We start from the raw sequence: 23,182 nt of genomic DNA on the forward strand, positions 1-23,182 counted from the left end.
GTCTGTTTTGCTCCCTCTACTTGGTATTAGTTCTTATCTAGTCTTCCCTTGTTCTGGAACATTTTGTTTTAACTAGGTGTCATGTGGTATTTTTGTTCCTTTAGTTGAAAAAAAGCTTTATATCCTCTATTTTTAATGTACAAAGTGGGTGAGTGAAATATCTCCATTTTGGTCACTGTGGTAGATTACCAAATGACAGAGAGGAGTGAGGAGCTCTTGCCTCCTCTTCCATCTAATAGCAGCAGCTCCAAGGCCTCGAGCAGTTGCTTTCACTCCTTTGGGCCTCAGGGTCCTTATCTATAAATGTGAGGGCCTAGATTAAGTGGACTGGGAAGCCCTAGTCTAACTCTGATTGTATCAATGAGAAGATGCTACAAATCAGATTCCTCTCTAAATTATACATGCGAGGAGGAAGCATGTCTGTTTCGCTTATCAGTACTTCCCCAGCACCTCCAGGGTGCCTGGCCCATAGAAGATGCTCAGCAAATGAGGAATGGAAATCTTTACAACAAAGAAGGGGGTGCATATTCACCAGCAGCTGTTGGCAGAGCACCACTGGCTTTATGGGCTCATCTTCTATCACTCGGAGCTTAAACTCAAAAATCTAATTGTAGAAAATGTTTATCAACTCAAATAGTCAACTTTTTAAGCATTTCTTTTACATTTATTAATTCAAACGCCATAATTTCATAGGAGTTCATGATCCTCTCGCAATTTCAATTTGTTGTCATATTTCATAGTCCTAGGTCTCTGTCATCATTAAGTAAGTTGCCTGTGTGAAGGTTAAATACTCTATTTTTGAAAGCCCAGTGTATAATTATACAATATCACAGCACCATCTGCCAGGTGCTGTGCCATTTATTTCTCAAGGTAGCATCATATTTCTCATTTTCCAAAGGAGGGAACAGCCTAAAAGCAAGGAGCATTCCTTGGGCTTCTACATTCTCGCTTTAAATATACATCACTCTCTCTGACCACCATGTGTGGTGACCAGGCTCCCTCCCACACCCCCAGGCCCAGCAGTCCCTTTGGAGAGCTAAGCCTTCTTTCTTACCACTTGCAGGGCCCCTAATGGCGTTCCTGTCAGTGATCTGTGAAACTTTCTATTCTCATTCCTACTGTGTTCCACTCTCTTCTTTCTCATTCAAATGGTTGCTTCCTGGGGAAGAAATATTTATGACTAACATTGTGCCTAGCTTTGTAGGCTAGATGTGGTTAAGAATTAATTGGAAATATAATCCATTCAGTCACTCATTGTCTTAGTCCATTCAGGCCGCTATAACAAAAATACTGTGGATTGGGTAGCTTATAAAAAAATTTCCTTGGTGGTTCAGCTGTTAAAAAACAAATTTCTTTCTCACGGTTTTGAGATTGGAAGTCTGAGATCAGAGTGCCAGTGTGGTTGGGTGAGGGCTGCCTTCTGGGTCTCAGACTTCTAGTTGGCATCCTCCCATGACTCTGCCCTTGTTACCTAATTATCTCCCAGAGTCCCCTCACCTTTTAGTATCATCACATTGCTCATTAGGATTTCAACGCATGAAGTTGAGAGGGATATAAACAGTCAGACCGTAGCTCTCATCAGATATTTCTTTTTCTTTTTTTAACTGAATTTTTTCAGTTAACCAAGGTGACATTGGTTAATAGAACTATATAGGTTTGCCCTGGCCAGTTGGCTCAGTGGTAGAGCATCGGCCTGGCGTGCAAGAGTCCCGGGTTCAATTCCCGGCCAGGGCACACAGGAGAAGCGCCCATCTGCTTCTCCACCCCTCCCCCTCTCCTTCCTCTCTGTCTCTTCCCCTCCCGCAGCCGAGTCTCCATTGGAGCAAAGTTGGCTGGGGCGCTGAGGATGGCTCCATGGCCTCTGCCTCAGGCGCTAGAATAGCTGTGGTCGCAACAGAGCATCGCCCCCTGGTGGACGTACCAGGTGGATCCTGGTTGGGCGCATGCGGGAGTCTATCTCACTGCCTCCCCGTTTCCAACTTCAGAAAAATACAAAAAAAACCCAAAAAAACTATATAGGTTTCAGGTGTACAATTCTAAAACATAATCTGTCTATTGTATTGTGTTTTTACCACCCCTCATCTGATACTTCTTGTATTACTCCATTGTGCAGAGTACATAAAATTCCAGGTGTAAGACAATCTGGGTGTTGTAAAAGGTATATAATATAGAGCAGGGATAGTCAACCTTTTTATACCTACTGCCCACTTTTGTATCTCTGTTAGTAAAATTTTCTAACCACCCACTCTTCCACAGTAATGGTGATTTATAAAGTAGGGAAGTAATTTACTTTATAAAATTTATAAAGCAGAGTTGCAGCAAGTTAAAGCATATAATAATAATTACTTACCAAGTACTTTATGTCAGATTTTCGCTAAGTGTGGCAGAATAAATCTTTTTTTTTTTTACAGGGACAGAGAGAGAGTCAGAAAGAGAGATAGATAGGGACAGACAGACAGGAGTAGAGAGAGATGAGAAGCATCAATCATCAGTTTTTCGTTGCGACACCTTAGTTGTTCATTGATTGCTTTCTCATATGTGCCTTGACCACGGGTCTTCAGCAGACCGAGTAACCGCTTGCTCGAGCCAGCGACCTTTGGTCCAAGCTGGTGAGCTTTTTTTGCTCAAGCCAGATGAGCCTGCGCTCAAGCTGGCGACCTCAGGGTCTCGAACCTGGGTCCTCCGCATCCCAGTCCGATGCTCTATCCACTCTGCCACCACCTGTTTAAATCTTTATAAAACAACTTACTATAGTTAAATCTATCTTTTTATTTATACTTTGGTTGCTCCACTACCTCCCACCATGAAAGCTGGAATGCCCACTAGGGGACGGTAGGGACCAGGTTGATTACCACTGATTTAGAGCTAAATTAGTGTCCTACACATGAAGAGTACTGTGTAGATTTAAAGAAATCAAGGCATCAGAATTCTCTAGCAGTTTAGATTCTCTAAAATAGGCGTGCACTGTTCCTGAAGCCATTATAAAGTTTTGCTTTTGCTTTTGCTTATTCTATGCTGTTTGTCTTATTAACAGAACTGGTAATTTTTATTTTAATATTATGACAATATCAGGACATTTCTAAAACCTGAAAGGAGAAATTTGAATAGTACCATAATGTTTACTTTTATTTATAATGTGATTATAAATTATTTTAATAAGCTAAAGTAAGAAAAGTAGACTTTTCAAGGGCATAGAACCTTTGTTTACATTGGGACATCATCCCCTTTCCTCATTATTTTGCCACAACTTTGCTGGTGAGGACGGAGCAGTCTGAGGACCAGCAGGCTGTTTGCTGCACTGGAGAGGTGGTTTTCTGTGTCAAGTTGTCTGGCGCTCTCTTCTCATTTACTAACAACATTCTAACAACAACAAGCTGAACCGTTTTCTGTGTCTGGCTGACTGAAAACATTTGATAACAATTGAGAGTTGGCTGCCATGATGTCACCATCAAAAAATCATGAGAGAGACTCCTATGACTTCTACATATGATCTGCCAGTTCTGAACTTCTTTCATGTAGTCAAGAATAGCAGTTGGCATTATGTAGGGAAGAAATTATGAAAAGCTACCCTTTCCAGTCAATCACTGGCAGGACTTTGCCTTATAAACTTGTCATCTGTGATAGACTCATCTGTCTCATTTGTTCACTGCTGTGGCCAGAAGTCAGGGTTGGAGAAGGCTCCAAAAAACCAGTTGGCCTTATCAGGCAGAAAAGGGATGATTATTTATCTATAAGTCTACATAGTTTAGTCACTAAGAATTAACCAAGCTCTTGAATTATTTTAGGAGTAAACATTAAATCAAACAAAATTTTAGTGGGTTACCAGGGCTCTGACTGGGGCTAGCTATTTAATGAGAGCTTTGATACACTGGATAGTGGCTGGCAGAAAAGCTTAACTCATTCTCTTCCCCCACCCTCCAAGATAGTTGGACAAAGCAGCAGTTCGAACCTGTAACTAGAAGAAAACAGCTCTCATAGCACAGCATCTTTAGAGCTTGTCTTACTTTGGGTAAAATGCCTTCTCTAAAATGAGTTTGCTCCTAGGTAAGTCCTTCCTTATCAGGAAAGGCAAACCTGGTTTGCTTCAGTTCCGTTTGGTTTGGTTTAGCAATTGTATATAAGCCACCTTGATTTGAAAAACTCTTGTTACTTTGCCCACTCAGAATCCATATGGAATATGCAGCTGACTTCCAAACATAAAGCAACAGCTGTGTGTACTGTTTCATCAATTTAGAAAAAGTAATTGGTACCATCTATGAAAGGATTCGTTATAAAAACCTGCCCTTCCTGGTTGGTCACTAAAAAGGCAGACATAAGTACAAAGGTTTCCAGGCCATTTCCTGTATACAGTTAGCTTTTCCTAGGTTGTGGTTTGCTCCTTTGTTGTATTGCTTTGCTTTTAAATTTTTTGAAAAGTTTCTAAAGTTGAATATCTCTTGGGAAAGGACTTTTAAAAAGCCGTGTATTTAGCCCTGGCTGGTTGGCTCAGTGGTAGAGCATCGGCCTTTCGTTTGGATGCCCCAGGTTCGATTTCCAGTCAAAGCACTCAGAAGTGACCTGCTTCTCCATCCCTCCCCCATTCTCTTTCTCTCTTTCCTCCCCTCCTGCAGCCATGACTCAACTGGAGCGAGATGGCCCTGGGCGCTGAGGATGGCTCCATGGCCTCCACCTCAGGGGCAAATGGCTCTGATAGGCAGAGCATCGCCCCCTGCTGGGCTTCCCGGGTTGATCCCAGTCAGGGTGCTTGCGGGAGTCTGTCTCTGCCTCCCCTCCTCTCACTTAAGTCAAAAAAAAAAAAAAAAAGTTGTGTACTTAATTTGTATTTAATGCCTCTATATATGAAATGTTTGCCAGAAGAATTTCAAGCCTCTGATAAGCTAATGTGTAATGTATTTTTGGCTGTTTTGTCGTTTTTGAATACAAAATTCTTCATGCCTACACTTCTTGGTTTTCTATCACATATGCATGTTTGGGGAGAGGGGACCATTACCTGCAGGATTTTTAAGGGTTTCAGAGCCTCTGGGAAGCAGACCCACTACCAAAGAAATGTGGGATAAAGACTTGGCTAATAAAGGTGTCAGATGATGGATGATTTCTGAGTTTAAAGAACTTTTCATTGGTTTTTGGATGGAAGCTCTATGTTTAAGTGTTTGGCTTTCTCTGGCATGTGACTTGACAGGAGTTCCAAGAACAATCAGCTCATTACAGAGTTTGCAGAAGAAAGCGTTATGCTCCCTGTTCATCAGCTGCCCTCTGTCTGTCCCTCCCTCATCCCTCTTCTCATTTCAGTGGTGCTTCATGCCCCGCCTCCAACCAAGATCAAACGGGAGCTGCACAGCCCCTCCTCCGAGCTGTCGTCCTGTAGCCACGAGCAGGCTCTCGGTGCTAACTATGGAGAAAAGTGCCTCTACAACTATTGGTAAGTGGAGCAGAGAAGGCTCACCAGAATGGAGCCTTCAAGCTGACTGTTTCAAAAACTAGGCAGCGCTCAGGATAGCACACCCCATCTTTCCCAGTAATGTAGTCCTCTAGGTGAAGGCCAGTTCAAATGGGGCCTTTGTGCTGAACATAAAATGCAAAACAGTTAAACTGGCTCTGTGGAGACTGAGTTCTGGGGGGACCGAGCCCCTTAAGGGAGAAAAACCTTGAATACTGGGATATTTGGTCTGTGGCTTCAAGGAAGGGAATATATACTTTTCATGTCTATCATATGTTAATGTGAACTTTAAGCACCAAAGAAGTAATCTTCAAATCAGTATGTATGAAAAATCCCTGATTCTTGTGCCCTTTACTTAAGACTATCCAGGCCCCAGGAATGGGGCTTTAATTTTAAATCATTCTTTGCTCTAGAAGACAAACATAGATCCGCCTGTAAAGGGGAAAGAGAAGAGTTGTTAATTCAAGTGATGTTACAGCAGAAATTTATCTTCAACAAAGATTCTGACTAATTTCTGGGAATACCTGGGAGAGGGGCTAACCGCTCCTCCCAGCACGCGCGTTCTCCCTCATCCCCCCTGCACACATGTGCGCGGAGAGCTCTGTGGGAAGGGGGAGAGAGGAAGCGGAAGCAGAAGCTAAAATTATCTTTGAGAAGAATCACTAGTTGTGTTAAATAAGTCCCTGTGACGCAGTGTGTTTGTCACTTTTCAGAGGTACAAATATTCCCTCAGGGCTGCCAGCATTTAACTATGTTAATGCGGTCATTTCCTGGCAACGAGGGCTGCAGCACTCGGCTGGACCTGGTGACCAAGCTAATGGCTTCATTGCAGCTTAATGGTTCCTTCTCTTTTTCTGTTTGCAGTGCCTATGATAGGAAGCCTCCCTCTGGGTTCAAGCCATTAACCCCTCCTACCACCCCTCTGTCACCCACCCATCAGAATTCCCTGTTTCCCCCACCTCAGGCAACTCTGCCCACCTCCGTGCATCCTGCTGCAGCTGGCCCCGTGCAAGGTGTGGGCCCTGCCCCCACCCCTCATTCGCTTCCAGAGCCTGGACCACAGCAGCAAACCTTTGTGGTCCCCCGGCCACCACATCAGCCCCTGCAGATGCCAAAGATGATGCCTGAAAACCAGTATCCATCAGAACAGAGGTGGGTTCCTTGACTGCCTCCATCCCCTCCCCTCACTGGGAGGGGGGAAGCAGTTAGTCATATTTACCAGGTGTCTGTAAAGTCCTCATTCCATTGAGGCATCCTGTGAGGTAAGACTAATAATACGAATATGACCTGTTTATATGTCACCCTGTTCCTGAGGTCCTCTAAATGATAAACCATTACGACATCCTTATGAAGCAGGAGCAGGCAGATAATTAGTACCCTGCTCCCGTTACAGGGCTAGGGAGGAGTGACCTTCCCAGGACACACGGTATGTTGACCCTCACTCAGGGCATGTTTCCTGTCTCTTCGCTGGATACTAGAATTCAACCTTGGTTTATGCTACCCCTAAGTACTTAATTAGCACTTTACTTACTTATTAGGGAAGAGTGCTAAGTTACAGGAACTATTATTACTCATCTGATTTTAACAGATTTTAGCAATAGGGGATTGGCTAAGGACCTTATTTATAAAGTTACCTACTTTTGAGATAGAAATCTCCAAGTTTCACTCCAGGCAGTTCTATGTTTCTAATAAGGAAATTAAAGCAGCAGGAATAACTGACCCAGAGTCATTTATTCATCAAACAAACCAATATGTGAAGGAAATCTATTCTGCAAACACTTAACTTTGTTCCCAGCCTTCTAAGCCTGTTATCTGCCATGTTCTAGAAGTTTGGATGCTTGTGGCCTTCCTTTATGTAGGGTGTTTTGGGGGCCTGTCTTTTATTTCAGATCTTTCTGGGAGAAGGAGGTCATGTAGGCAGGTATTGTCAGTGATGTTACAAGGGCTGCAAGATGGTGACCATTGAATTTTCTTTCTGTCATTCTTGCTCTGCATTGGGTAAGTGTGGGGGCAAGAGGCAGGAGAGGGAACATGTATAAGTAAGTATACCTTCCCCAGGCCTGGTCCACCCAGATGCCTCCTGTATTTACTCAAAGGTCACTTTCTTTATTTTAGATGAAATGCAGAAAAACATAAACACTCTTATCTGGTTCTAATCCCCATACCCCCTTGCTGTGAAAGTCACCATAAAGAACCACATAATTTGGCTGAGTTAATGTTTATTTCCTTGGTGAAGCCAAATGCCCCAAACACCAATGACACAAAGGGCTCAAGGGGAGAGTGCTGATGGGAGGCTGGCTCAGTAGCAGGCCTGCCCTGTTTCCACAGAGCTCATCTAAGGAAGCAGCCGCCACTAAGATTTTACCAATTACTACCTTGTTAGCAGCCTGGCACTTTTTCAGGAGAATTTGGAAATTTGGGTTCTTATCTAAACATTCCAGGTTGCTTCTTTTTAAGGTGAGTAACTAATTGAAATTAAAAACAACAGCAACACTTGCCGACTAAACAAAAGCCTCTCTGTGGGCAACGTTATCCTGCCAATTTGTGAACTCGTGCCTGGGTACCATCTTTATTCCAATAGTTTTTTTGGTTTTATGTTTTTAAATTGTATCCTCTTGATTTTCTGTAGGGATTATTAATTGAGGGGGAGAGATGGAATGGGGCATACAGTCAGTATTTCAAATACTAAGTAAACTTTGTATTTGTTATCCCATGTGTAAAGGAAAATTACTCCATGATAAATATTTTATTTATACAATCATGCACTGCTTAACCACAGATACGTTCTGCGACGTTCGTCATTAGGTGATTTTGTCATTGTGCAAACATCAGAGGGTGTATTTAAGTAAACCTAGATGGTATAGCCTACGGCACACCCAGGCGGTGTGGTGAACCCTATTGCTCCTAGGCTACAAACCCGTACTGTATGATACTGGACTGAAGTCTGTAGGCAGTTGTAACACAATAGCATTTGTGTATATAAACATCTAAACATAGCCAAGTTATGATAAAAATGAGATATATAAGATAAAAAAGTGATGTGCCTGAATGGGCACTTACCATGAGTAGACCTTACAGGACTGGGAGCTGCTCTGGGTGAGTGAGGAAGTGGTAGTGAGTGCGTGTGCAGGCCTAGGACATTATGGGACACTACTGTAGACTTCGTGAACACTTGCACTTAGGCTACACTAAATTTATAAAACAACATGAGATTAAGTCAAGCACAAGACATATAATGTAATCGAGAGACACAGTAAACATGAGATGCATGAAGCTACTATTGGTGTGACACAGCATACTGTTTTACAACGAGCTATTTATTTAATCAGAAAGAGTGCATTGTAAGGATAAAAAGCATAGTTGATACATAGACCAATAACATGGTGGTTATCATTATCAAGTATTATGTACTGTATGTAATTGCGCCATACTTTTATACGACTGGCAGTACAGTAGGTTTGTTTATACCAGCATCACCACAAACACATGACTAATGTGTTGCACTGTGACATTACAAAGGCTGTGACATCACTAAGTGGTAGGAATTTTTCAGCTTCATTATAATATTCCAGTATCACCATCTTTTGTGTGGTCAAATACATTGTTGACAGAAATCATTATGTGGCTCATGACTTTATTTCTCTCTCAATCCCTATTTCTTATTAGATTGTGTCAATCAGTGGTTCACTAAACTGGGGGAGAAATACCCTTATTCTGCTGGAGGGTGTTTGTCCTCAGGCAGTCCTGGCAGACAGGGAGCCTAGTCTTAGACAACAACGGCAAGCAAGTTTGTATCCAGGCTGCCCGGCCTCCTCCCAACAGGAGGAGTTTCGGCTCCTGAGCTGCATGAGTGCCTGCTCTCAGGTGTCCACAAGGGAAAGAGGCAGAAACCAGAAAATAGGTATTTTGGGGGGGGAAGGGTGATTCCTCCCGGAAATTTGTCCACTTGGACTTACTTCCCCTCACCCTCTGCTAGTAAGAATGATGGTTCTAAAATAAAAAGACCTCATCTACACTGGGATGGCACAGAGATCCTGCGAGAATGGGATGAAGGCGAAGTTCTGAATTGACAAAAACAGCACTGGGGTGCTTAGGCTTACACACTAAGCACTATATTCTCAAAGTTGAGTGCAAAGGCGTTCCCACAGGGGCTTATTAAAAATGCAGATTCCTTACCCCTGGCTGGATAGCTCAGTTGGTTAGAGCATTGTCCCAAAGTGCAGAGGTTGCTGGTTTGATCGGGGTCAGGGCACATACAGGAACAACTTGATGTTCCTGCCTTTCTCTCTCTCTCTCTCTCTCTCTCTCTCTTCCCCTTCTCCCTCTCTCCCTCTCTTCCTCTCTGACTAAAATCAATCAATAAAAATTTTTTTAAACCGCAGATTCCTTACTGCACCCCAGAGGCTGACTTGATGGACCTGGAGCAAGGCCTGGGTACCTCACTGTCACGCTGAGAAATCAGGACCCACCCTCTCTTTCATCCCCACCCCTATTCCAACCGACCTATTTTTTTTTAAGCATAAAGCACTCAGTACTCTGAATTTTATTCTTATTGCCCTTGTCTGTTACTAATGAGAATGTGATATCTGTGTGATGCAAAATATATTTTAAAATCAAATAAGTTTGCTTATAGATACTGGGTAGCACACTGAAAATTAGACAAACTGAAATCTCCAGTTTGATTTTGTAGAATAGTAATTGCAGTCATCATGTATGATAATAGGCTGAATAATCACACATTTAATAACTTTTATGCCTGCCCAAAATTGAGGCAGATTACTCTTGTTAGTAACTGTAATTTGTTCTTTGCTTTTTATTTAATTAGAGGGAATATTCATTCAAAAACGAACCCCCTTAACAAAAATATGAGGTATTTTGTGGGATAGAAGGAGTCCAGTCTTATCTGAGCCTTTTAACTCTGTAAACAAGACAGTAAAAAAGCTATTGGACAGGTAAGAAAACCAGGCCTCAGAGCAGCTAAAGGACTCCCTAAACGTCATGCAGCCTAATGCAGAATCCTACATTTAGAAACCGAAATATTAGTGTACAAATAAGCGATATCTTTTATTATAATTTGGGGGGAGGGGTGCTAACATTCACTAATGTGTACTAAAAACTGAGTTAAGTGACCTTGAGAAATTGTTAGCCAGAACATTAGCCATCTCTTAAACTATAAATCCTACTACATTCCTTCACCACGTACTAAACTCGTGTTGACACATACATCTCTTTTGTGTTGCTCCGTGTCCCTTATCGCTTCAGTTGAATAGAGTTAAACCCTTTGAGGTTTAAAAGCCATGACTTAGACTTTTTTTTAGACCACATTTAGCCCAATATCTTACTTGTCTTCAATGCTTATTGACAAAGTGGTAGTCGTTTGCTAAGATTATACTTTAAACAACTAAAATATAGCCTGACCAGGCGGTGGCGCAGTGGATAGAGCATAGGACTGGGATGCGGAGGATCCAGGTTTGAGACCCCGAGGTCGCCAGCTTAAGCGCGGGCTCATCTGGTTTGGGCAAAGCTCACCAGCTTGGACCCAAGGTCGCTGGCTCAAGCAAAGGGTTACTCAGTCTGCTGAAGGCCCGCGGTCAAGGCACATATGAGAAAGCAATCAATGAACAACTAAGGTGTCACAATAAAAAATGATGATTGATGCTTCTCATCTCTCTCCATTCCAGTCTGTCTGTCCCTATCTATCCCTCTCTCTGACTCTCTCTGTATCTCTAAAAAAATAAAAAAATAAAATAAACAAAACAACTAAAATATAATCTAGTAAAAAGTATGTTCTTAATGTTTTATACATTCTTAGCAGATAATTCTTCACAACTCAACATTTATTTTTTAAGGATAAATACTTATTTGGAAGTGGTTTATATTCATGATTTCCTCCCCTCAAGGAGGAAATAAAAACACATTTAATTTGGAGTTTTCGGGCATGTTCCATTTATTCTTAAAGACCAAAGCTCCTTGAAGAGAAGGAATGCTTTTTGTTCAGCCATCCCATTCTCACAAGGTGGTGGAACTAGAAAATACTCTTCTGTTCTGCCCATAGTACTGGCTAGACGTTTTTGCCTTTCGCTGTACCTTTTCTCATTACATCTTGAGCTGAGTCTCCACAATTTGACTGAAGAAACTCAAAATTTATCATCTTAGAATTCTGGAATACATTGCTCTCTTCTCACTTGACATCAAGAAGCAAGAACTCAAGAAAAGACAAAAATTTTTAAAACACTGCTTCTGGTGGAAGAATCCTCTGCTTCTTGATGCTGTGTGGGGGCAGCAGTGTTGTAATAGGCTGTCCTTCTGAAATTGATAGTAACTATAGTTTGTTCTTTGCTAACTTTTTATTTAAAGTAGACAGAATATTACTTTAAAACCTAACCCCCTTAACAAAAATACATGGTGTTTTACAGGACAGAAGGAAGTACAATTTTATTTGAGTCTTTTAACAGCTCTGTAAACAAGACAGAGTAGAAAAAAGAAAACAAAAACATTTTACAGATAAGAAAATCAGGCCTCAGAGCAGCTGAAGGACTTCCTAAATGTCACATAGCCAAATGCAGTACCCCAGAGTCATCTAGAAAGGACAGTCATGTGTGGCATCTTCTGAAGGACGGATGGCCTAACCTGCTTTCGTTCTCTCCTTCAGTAGATGTGATCAAAGCTTCGAAGCTTAAAAGGGTGAGCTTAAGTTTTCTAAAATTGTGATTTACTGGATACTGCTCATTCTGTAAAGATACAGGATAGATTAAGAGAGTTAATATATTCAAGTTTTTCTCTTGTTTCTACTTCCTCTCTTAAAGTCCATCCCTGATAAATTGCTGGTCATTTTTGTCCTTCAGATTTTGTAGCTTTTAGAGAATGAAGAACTTCACTGTCAGTCACATTTGTAGCCCGGTCTGGAATGAAATTAATGTGACTGATTGATGCACCTTGACTCTGTGCACTCCTGTTACTAGCATGTTATCTATGGCAGCATAAACGCACTGTGGGATCTGTAACTGAGTTTCAAAGATGCTTACTAGAACCTTCTTTAGAAGACTCACTAATGCACTTTAATATGAGTGTTTTTAGTTCTGAATCTTAAGAGAGCTTGTTTTCAACATACCATGTTTATGGTAGGTTTTTTGTTATGTTTTAATCAAGCTAAAGGACATTTCCTTCTATCTCTAGTTTATTGAGAGTTTTTGACAGAATGGGTGTTGAATTTTATCCAACATCTTTTCTCCCTCTGTTGAGATAATCAGAGGAATTTCCTCTGATTTCTTACTGTGGAGATTTACATTGATTTATATGAAACCAACCTTGTATTCTTATCATAAACCTAACTTATGCATTATATATTATCTTTTGCATGTTTCTGGACTTGGTTTTCCCATATATATTTGGTACTTCTGTATTACTAAGATTGAGAATAATGTATACTTTTTCTTACATAGTCCTTGTTGGGTTTTAGCATTGAAGTTATACTCATCAAATGAGTTGAGTGTATCCTCTTTTTTATGTATTGAGAATAGTTCATGTAAAACTGGCATTCCTTATTCCTGGAATTTTTCGAAGAATTTATCAGTGAAACTATTTGGGCCTGCTATTGTTTTTTTGGGAAAACATTTAATTACTGATTCAGCATCTTTACCTTGATTGTCTTGCTCTGGGATTTCTACTTAGTTGAGTGAATATCAATAATAAATTATTTTTTCTAGGAATTTTTCCATTTTGTGTGAGTTTCTAAATTAACTGACATAAAGTTGTTTGTAATTATAAAAAATAAAACCTCTAGCATCTGTAGTTATACCTTTTTTATGTTTTATATTTATCTAGACCTTTTTTCTTTCTTAGTTTGGCAGACAATATCATTCATCTTTACAACAAATCAATTTGGACTTTACTCATACTCTGTTGGATGTTTTCAATTTCATTGACTTCTACCTTTACTAAAATACCTTATTTTTCTTTTCTCTCAATTTATTGTTTATTTTATAACTAATTTGGTTGGACAATTAGCTCATTAATTTATAGTTTTTTTTCTTTTTATAGTATAAACATATAACCAAATAAAACTGCTAAGGCGAGGTGACCATACATTCAGTATTTCCCGGATCACTTAGGGTTCATGTCTTGTAATGTAATGTAATTGCTAATAGCCTACCCTTTTATTCCGCCAAAATATCCTGGTTGGGGCGATCAATTCCTCAAACTGCCCAAATCCTGCTTACACTGTACCCCACAAATTCTGATTTGTGGTATTTCAAAAATTCAGTTGCAACTGTTTTATTTCTTTTCAATCTTGAAGTTCTTTAAAATATATTTCTTAGTTTCCAAACATACGGGAGTTTTCTAGTTGTCTGGACTATATGATTTTTATTTACATGTCATCAAGAAAGTACATTAAAACAATTATAGAAACAATTGTAGGAACAGTATAGGCTAGTGCCTCTGGAGTTGGACAAACAAACCTGGGATTGGATTCCAGCTCCGTTACTTCTGATCTGTGTTACCTCAGGCAGGCAGTTACCTTCTCTGAGTGTTGGTCTCTTCTTCTGAAAATGGAGAATAGTAGATACCACATAGTATCACTGGGTGGATTAAATGAAATTATACTGGCACAGAGAAGGTATTCATTAAATGTTAACTTCTATGATAATTTTACTTTATAAAAATCACTTTTAGCCTGACCAGGTGGTGGTGCAGTGGATAGAGCGTCAGACTGGGATGCAGAGAACCCAGGTTCAAAACCCCGAGATCGCCAGCTTGAGTACGGGCTCATCTGGCTTGAGCAAAAAAAAAAAAAAGAAAGAAAAAGCTCACCAGCTTGGACCCAAGGTCGCTGGCTCAAGCAAGGGGTTACTCGGTCTGCTGTAGCCCCACGGTCAAGACACATATGAGAAAGCAATCAATGAACAACTAAGGTGTTGCAACGAAAAACTAATGATTGATGCTTCTCATCTCTCTCTGTTCCTGTCTGTCTGTCCCTGTCTATCCCTCTCTCTGACTCTCTCTCTGTCTCTGTAAAAATAAATAAATAAATAAATAAATAAATAAATAAATAAAAATTTTTTAAAAATCACTTTTACATTTCATAAAAGAAAGTATACTTGAGGAATCTTCTTTCTAAAATTATATAGATACCACAACTTTAGAAATTGCAAGTATTGAGATGTAAAAATACTCTTTATTCCTAATATTTTCTCTTTATCATCAGACTTACTGATGTTATACATACAAAAGTAATAGTACTTTCACTGTTTTATATTGGAAACATCTCATATTTACATCACCTTTTTTCTCCCATACGTGATCTTGAGAAATCAGACAAGCGTCTAGGCCTTTACAGTTTTATCATTCAATGTTTTATCACTGCTTAGCTGGGCTTCTTTGAGTCTAGCCAGAGCTGACAGGCCTCGCAGAGCCCTGAGAGCTGTTACGGAGTTCTTTGGTGTGCTTTTAGGAAGTGTTTGGGTTTTGTTCTGAAACAGTGTCTGGCTCTTGGTATATATGGCAGGAAAAATAAACATTAATGCAAGCTTGAATAGCATATTGCCATCCCGAATATAAATTAGCACTCTCTCTCTGAAAAAGGAAACTGGATATTGGGTAGGTAACTAGTAGACTCCTATGTTTTGTGTGTGTGATACAGTATTCTCTCTCAGTTCCGTAAGATCTTTCCTTACATTTGCATAAGTTCTGAATTTGGCTTGTGGGCTGGGTGGGGGGTGGTACAGTTGATGCTGATGTTTGCAGGTATATCAAGAACCTAGCAGAGTGCTGGGCCCTGTTGCTTGCATTATCTTACATAATCTTTACAATAAATTTTTGGGATAGGTATCCTGGTTTTCTTTATTTTACTGATGAGGAAACTGAGGCTAGGAGCTGTTATGTAACTCACCCAAGGTCACATAGCCAGTAAGTGGTAAAGATTGGACTTCAGCCGTGTTCTGACTTCACAGCCACAGCCTCTTACTGAGCTATGCTGCCTTTCTACTGTCGATCTTCTTGTAGCCTTAATGGAAATATTAACTATTTGGTGCTGGTGTCTTGGCTGATCTTACACGTCATCTCTCAGCTGGCCTCTGAACCGTCACTGCTTCACCTGGCACCCACAGCCACTGTATAGCCTTCATCGAATCCACACTTTTCTTCTTTTTTCCTCTAAGCATGTGTTTACTCTGTGTGTTGGCAGCAGAAACCGAAAAGGAAATGCAGAAAAAGCATCTAACGGTTTTCATAACGTAAACCAAATGTTGGTAGCGTGGGTGAGCTCTTGGGAAGAAAGGCGCTATATAAATCTGACAAATAAATAAATAACTGGTTCTTTAAATAAACTGGCACTGAAAAGCCTTAATCTGTAACCTATTGAATTTAGGCTCCCTCAGTAGCCAGAAGTCTCCTTTTGCTCACCAACTGTGAGTTCACCATAGCCAGAGCCCTGTTGGGATAAGTTTGGGGGTGAGGGAGAGGTTTGTCAGGAATCAAGTGGCTCTTCCATTGAAAATGACTGCCTGTCCCAGTAAACAAGAGGCATCTTTGTCAAAGCTGTCTTATGTACACAGCACATTCTCAGATATTTCAAAAGGATTGCAGAGGGGGGGGAGTTCAAATGAAGGTCAGTGAGTAAAGTTCATAGAATATATTTTAAGAAGAACTGAATTACTTTACTAATCTCTGCAAATAAAAACCGTTATCAGCAGCAGGCTCTGAGAGAATCTTCCTTCCAAATATGTTGGTTTTGTGGCCTACGCTTTAAGATCCCCTTTGCCACTTCCACTCCCTCGAAACTAACCAAGACTGAACAATCCAAATGATAGAATCTGTCTGCAGATCCCAGGCTCCTTAAAGTTATGCTGAGAGGGAGGGGACAGGGGTTTCTGGCTGATGCCCGTCTGGGCATACCTTGTCCTGAAGGGGCTGTACCAGGACAGCTCTAGGATTTCAGTCTGCAAGGTGAGAAGATGAGCCCCAAGCGGAAGTGGAGTGCTTGGGCCTGTCAGCTGCAGGGGCTCTGGTTACAGAATGGAGTGGTTCATGCCATCCCGGAGCCACCAGAGGAAGTGATTTGTGGAGGTCACCTTTGAAGGTGCTAAGATTGTGGCTGAGGGGAAATACAGAGTACAGTGCCCTTATTACTGTTCCTTCCTCCTAGTGTAAAGTTTGAGGACTTAAGGTAAGGCCTTGAAAGTATCTTCATCTTTCTTTTCGATCCACTTCTTCAAAATTTTCTTCAAAAATTCAGGTTTGCAGCGTGCTGCTGGTGCATGTGTTCTAAATGTCAAATCTAAAACCCTGAGTTTCAAATTTACACTTCTTCAAAGACTATGCAAGCGTTTCCTTAAATAACAGCAACCTAGAAAATCTCGTTCCTGATGAAGTTCCTCTGTAATGCGTTCAGTGGCTCAGTGAAAGGCTGTCAACCCACTGAGCATTATAAAACTTGTTTATTACACAGGACAGGCAGATTCTGATGCTTTTAGTGTCTGGGGTGAAAGGATAAGTATATGTAAAATTGTTTGGTTATCTTTATGTTATTAAATAATGATCTTTGGATGCAGCTTTTGATAGGGTAGTAAAGACCCTGATCTGAACAGTACTTTCTCTGCGCCCAGTCTCTTCAGTTTAAGATTTTAAATCTTGATGTCCTACAAATCTGTTGGCCAATTGTTGCCACACAATGATTCAAATAAAATTCAAATTATCTAATTAAAGCTATTGTTAGTATTCAAGCTAAAAGGAGAGACCAAGACCTTAATACTGTTGATTTTAAAAACTTACTGAAGTTAGTTGTTCTAAAATCCTTTACTCTTTCCCTGAAACTTGCCTTATATTTTCTACCTGAGGGCATATTCACAAATGCTTTTCTTTATATACATAGATTAGTGTCTTATGCATATTTCCTGGGCAGAGGCCTCACATTGAAGGTTACCATCTCTAACGTCTGCACCTGCCTTCATGATGTCTACCCCTGTCTGTCAGTGATTACAGCTGTGCCAGAAACCAGGCTTTTGTAGACATGATTTTATTTTATCATTCCAGAAGCATTTTGTGTGTGTGTGTGTGTGTGTGTGTGTGTGTGTGTGTGTGTGTGAGACAGAGACTGAGAGGGAGAGATAGGGACAGACAGACATGAAGGGAGAGATATGAGAAGCATCAATTCTTCCTTGCGGCTCCTTAATCTTAGTTGTTCATTGGTTGCTTTCTCATATGTGCCTTGACCTGGGGGCTGCAGCAGAGTGAATGACCCCTTGCTCAAGCCAGCGACCTTGGGCTCAAGCCAACGACCTTGGGCTTCATGCCAGCGACCATGGGGTCATGTCTGTGATCTCACATTCAAGCCGGCCACCTCAGGGTTTTGAACCCGGGTCCTTCACGTTCCAGTCTGATGCTCTATCCACTGAACCACTGCCTGGTCAGGTCATTCCAGTAGCATTTGGGTGGGTAAATACATCCCATGTTACAGATGAGGAAACTGAAACCAAGAAAATTTGCCCTCCATCACTTCCCCAGTATAGTGGTTTCACTCCAGGACCTCAGGCTTTCCCTCCTACTACACTGTCTTCCCAACAGGACCAGGGCAGTTGGCATTCATCCTGATTTCTCTGAAGCTAAACAATGTTAATGAATGATACTCATTAATAAAAATAACAAAATACTTTTATTGTTCTGTCTTATTAAAATAATGCATATTTATTAAACTGAAGATGATAAAAAAGGAAAATCACCTGAAATCATAGCCACCCAAAGATAAACAATGTCAACATTTAGGTGCAAAAAAATTGTATAATACCACAATTTTTTTTTCTTTTGCAGAGATTTTATGCTCTTTGTACTCTTCTACAGCCTGCCTTAATATATCAAAAATTGCTTTGCTGGCTCCTATATATTTGTATATTGCATCATATATGATGATTCCTTTCAAGTAAATGGCTGTATTACCATGTTCTTAACCAGTTCCCTTGTTAGACATTTGTACTGGTGACTATTTTTGAAGACATATCTAATCATATCTATGATTTCAGTGATGTATCAGATGCAGGTTTATTAACTGCCTGCTCGTCCTCTAAGTAACGAGGAAAAAATATTTCTCCCTCATGATTACTAATGAAGTTAAACTTTTTGTTTGTTTATGACTGTTAGTATTCCTTCTTTAGTGATTTTTCTGATTTATGTCCTTTACCCATTTATTCTGTTGGGATGTTCATCTCGTATTGATTTTTAAAAGTCCTTTATGTCAACAATACTATTAACATTGCTGTATTTGTTAGAGAATTTTTTCCCAGTTGGTTTAATTTGGGGGTTTGTTCCTGGTATTTTCTGACTACTACAGATTTTTTCCCCCAGTTTGTTGTTTCTTTATTCATTGTGTTTCTGGTTTTTTTTTAACACACAGGTAATTATTAAATGAGGTATATCCATATTTATCTTGATTTCTGCTATTGTTACAATATATAAAAATATTTCTTTTCCCATAAGATTATATGTTTTTATATATTCTTTACTATTATGGTTTCACATTAAATCTTTATTCAATATAAAATTCATTTAAGCACATGGCATAAAACAGAAGTTCAGCCTTTCCCTCACTAATTTGAAATGCCTACCTTAACAAGTTGTAAATTTTGGACTGTATCTGACCAGTTTTGACTTTACATTCAATTCTTTTGACATTCCTATCTTTCATTTCTTACATTCCTGTCTTAATTATTGTGACTTTATAATATTTCTCAATATTGAATAGATCATTGTTTCTTTTAAATAAAGTTTAGGATCATTTTGTCAAGTTGGTTGGGAAGACACTGCTTTTATAGAATAATTTTCAGTGAATCAGTAGCTTCAAAGTTCTAAATATTTTTTAATTAGATCTCTCTATGTACAGGTGAGAGAATGACTGACATAGTGAACAAACATATATGTATATGTTAGGGCTGTTTGCAGGTAATTGGTTTTATATATTCAGATATATAATCCGACCCAACATTATAGATAGACTGTACATGAATGAAATAAACATGCATGGAAAATAAGAGGCTACCATGTCATTGCCCTGATTGGTTATTTTCAATCCCTGACTCACGAAGTTTGAAATGTGTGATACAATTTTGGAAAGAGTGTAAAATATGCAGAAATAAGGATTAATAAGTACTTTGCTAGAAATTTTATTAACCTGAATGTCTAATCTTCAATGGTAAGTTATAGTATTAGTGATATATTGTTTAATATAATTAAACAATATAACTACTTTTCTTCTTGCAGATTTCAGAGACAGCTGTCTGAACCCTGCCACCCCTTCCCTCCTCAATCAGGAGTTCCTGCAGATAATCGCCCCAGTTACCATCGGCAAATGTCAGAACCTATTGTCCCTGCAGCTCCCCCACCCCCTCAGGGATTCAAACAAGAATACCATGACCCACTCTATGAACATGGGGTCCCAGGCATGCCAGGCCCCCCAGGACATGGGTTTCAGTCACCAATGGGAATCAAGCAGGAGCCCCGGGATTATTGCGTTGATTCAGGTTAGTAGGAAATCATGCTATTTCTTTCTTCATTTTCTCATTCATCTTTTTGGGCATTATTGAATGTCTTCTATGTGGAAGGCTTTGGGGAGTAGCTTTATAAAATTTGTTCTCAACATACTTAGGAGCTAGTAAAGCGGACATGTTTGTGCGTAACTGAATATAAAACAAAAAATAAATGCCATGAAAATGGTAGGAAGTGCAGGAGGCATTCAGAAGTGGTGCAGGTACACCAATGAGGCCTCGTCTGAAGATGGTGGGGGCCCAGTCTCCATGATGTTCTTTTTAAGACCTAACATCTTAAGGTTGCTGGACACAAGGAATATTATTTCTTCATTTTAGTTCTGCCCCTAATTCTGTGGCTTTCTTTGTGAATACAATAGACTCATAAACTTTCAATATAAGTATGGAGGAGAGCCCACACATAGGATGGGATTCTTTCTATTCTTGAAATGAATGGTATCCTGAGAAAGCACCTGATGTGCCATAGCTCTGTGCGGTGCTGGGCATACCATGGAAAGGGTGTCCTGTTGGTTGCTTCATGGGATTAGCTGTTCTACTGCAAGGCTTTCATCTGGGAAAGTTCCTGTGTCCTTCAGCAGCTGCTGCTGTACATGGGGAGAGGTATAACTCATTAGAGCGCCTATTGTTTGTTTATTGGTTATTCTTATCTAGAACCTTAAGCATAGAAAGTTTAAGCTGCATTTGGAGCCCTCCTGTTCACCTCTCTCTCTCTCTCTCCCTCTCTCTCTCACACACACTCACTCACTCACTCATTCACTGACTATCTTAGAGGCCAGATTTATTAAATGAGGTCGTTAGGAAAAGAGAGGGCTGAATTGCAGCTTGTATATTGAGAAACTGTTTCCTCCTCTTTATTTCTTCTTCTTTCAAAAATGACTTAAAATTTCTCACTCTTATTTATTTATTTGCATTGGTGCTTAAAAAATTTGAGGGTGATGGGTAGGTTTCTAGCCTTCCCTAGGGTTTTTCTTGAAGACCCTAGGGAGGGGTGGGGCAGGATATACTTGAATGGCTTTTGCAGGTGGAATAGGACAAAGAATTTACTCTGAGCGTCTTGTGAGATAATACATAGGTTGCTAAACTTAGGCAAAAATTGGTTATGGGAAAGGCTGGGGAGGTAAGCAGAAGGAAGACATCTGTTGCTTTACGATAGAAAAATTACCAAGTGTAGATATTGATAGCTTGTAAAATTTCCACTGGCATTCTTCCCGATGGTGTTGATGTGTTATTCTCAGGAGTAGGCATGACCAGCAACATCTTTCCTTAGGGATTGACATTTTAATGTCCTGATGAGTTTTTCACCCACCCTGCTAGCAAGACACTCAGCAGATGTTACCAAATCTGTAATTTTTTTTATCTGAGCGGTCTTCCTGGCATGTAGGCGCGTCCATGGGCACAGCTCAACTCCTCGTCTTTTCCCTCAGTGGACATCTTGATAACAGGATGGCAGAAGAAGAGATCGCTTACGCGTGGGTGTCATTGCCACACCATGAAAATGTACTTGCCAAACCCACTCATGCCAGTTCTTGTCCTAGCTTCATAGCTTCAGATCCCTTGATCTCTTTGGCCTAAAAATACCTTCAGCTCTTGCAGCAGAATTGGATGTGACCATCAGCTGTGAAGAGCAAATTGAGAAGATGGGAAGGGACCCGCCCTCTCCCTCTCCACATCCCAAAGCCTCAGAGTCATTATAGGCAGAAGGTCAGGACTGGCCTTTTAAAAGCCAGTTTCTTGTACCATTAACTCTCTCACCAGGTTTGGTGTTAAACTAATTTCTAAAATGGGCAAGTTGTGGGAATGAGGCATCATTTTTTCTCTCAGTTCTCTTGATGAGGAGTCAAGAGTCCTCCTTTCTGATAGTGGGTTATATAGAGTTTTGCATGTTGCTTATTAGGGTGGTACTTTTTTCCTAGGACAAGACCAAAAAGACATGACCTTGGAGGAGGAGGTTTAGCGCCTTTACTTCAGAGCTGCAGTTCAACTGATGTGCTGATTCATTAGCAGAAGTGATTGATGAGAGTGTGTATGTCTATGTTTCTCTTTCAGAAGTGCCTAACTGCCAGTCGTCCTACATGAGAGGGGGATATTTCTCCAGCAGCCATGAAGGTAAGTAGCTTTAGAGAACAAACAAACAAACCAAAACAAAAACAAAAACCAGGCCCTGGACGGTTGGCTCCGTGGTAGAGCATCAGTCCAGAGTGTGGAAGTCCTGGGTTCAATTCCCGACCAGGGCACACAGGAGAAGTGCCCATCTGCTTCTCCACCCTTCCCTCTCTCCTTTTTCTCTCTCTCTTACCCTCTCGCAGCCAAAGCTCCATTGGAGCAAAGTTGGCCCAGGTGCTGAGGATGGCTCCATGGCTTCCGCCTCAGGTGCTAGAATGGCTCCAGTTGCAATGGAGCAGCAGCCCAAATGGGCAGAGCATTACCCCCGGTGGGTGTGCCGGGTGGATCCCAGTCGGGCACATGTCTGAGTCTGTCTCTCTGCCTCCCCACTTCTCACTTCAGAAAAAAACAAACAAACAAACAAAAAAACACAACAGTATTCAGGGAAGCTTAAAATTACTCAGTTTCCAGGCTAAGATTTGAGAGCATAAGTTAAACCTTCCTCAGCTCATGAACCTGAGAGCTGTGATCATATTCTTCACTTATTTTGTATACAGGGTTTGAGACATGCTCCTGAGCATTGTGAGGACTGCCATCATTTTCAGTAGCAATGACCCTAACTTTTAAGAGTTCAGAGGATAATATGAAGAAAAAAATGAACCAACCTGGTTTCCACATTTCCATACAAGGAGCTTATATTGCTGTCTATAACACTGTTGGCCTAAACTGGAACTTTAGAGTTTTATCCTGACTTAAGATCGTAGGTTTAGGACTTCTCTTCTGAACATTGAAACAGGAGAGGGTTTTTTCCTTAGAATAGCTTCCCCAGAAGTGTGTCTTGTTTTCCATCATATTCATCTCTCCATAAATATCTACAGCAGTGATTCTCTAAACCATTGCATCAGCTTCATCTGGAGCTTGTTAGAAATGCATATTCTCAGGATCCACCCCAGACCAGTAAGAAGCTCTCAGCACTCTGCTCTAACAACCAGGTGATCTGATGCGCCCTCAGGTCTGAGAGTCTGGGAACTGCCATAGGGTAGGAGTCTCAGCTTTGGATACACATTAGAACCGTCTGGAGAGCTTTGAAAACATTTGGTGTCCATTCTTC

At 40.6% G+C, this 23,182-nt stretch overlaps 1 protein-coding gene across 2 annotated transcripts in view; it reads left to right on the top strand.

Annotated features, from left to right (window-relative positions):
- The window catches only part of ETV5 (ETS variant transcription factor 5), a 66,759-nt gene that overhangs the window by 29,261 nt on the left and 14,316 nt on the right, over window positions 1–23,182 (top strand). For both annotated transcript variants that reach the window (XM_066241211.1, XM_066241210.1), the window contains exons 6-9: window positions 5,290–5,419; window positions 6,302–6,589; window positions 19,685–19,944; window positions 22,015–22,074. In XM_066241211.1, coding sequence (XP_066097308.1) covers window positions 5,290–5,419; window positions 6,302–6,589; window positions 19,685–19,944; window positions 22,015–22,074 — 738 coding nt within the window. The remainder of the gene's footprint in view (window positions 1–5,289; window positions 5,420–6,301; window positions 6,590–19,684; window positions 19,945–22,014; window positions 22,075–23,182) is intronic.

This window comes from Saccopteryx bilineata, chromosome 8 (genome assembly GCF_036850765.1).
Source record: "Saccopteryx bilineata isolate mSacBil1 chromosome 8, mSacBil1_pri_phased_curated, whole genome shotgun sequence".
NCBI classification, from domain to species: Eukaryota; Metazoa; Chordata; class Mammalia; order Chiroptera; family Emballonuridae; genus Saccopteryx; species Saccopteryx bilineata.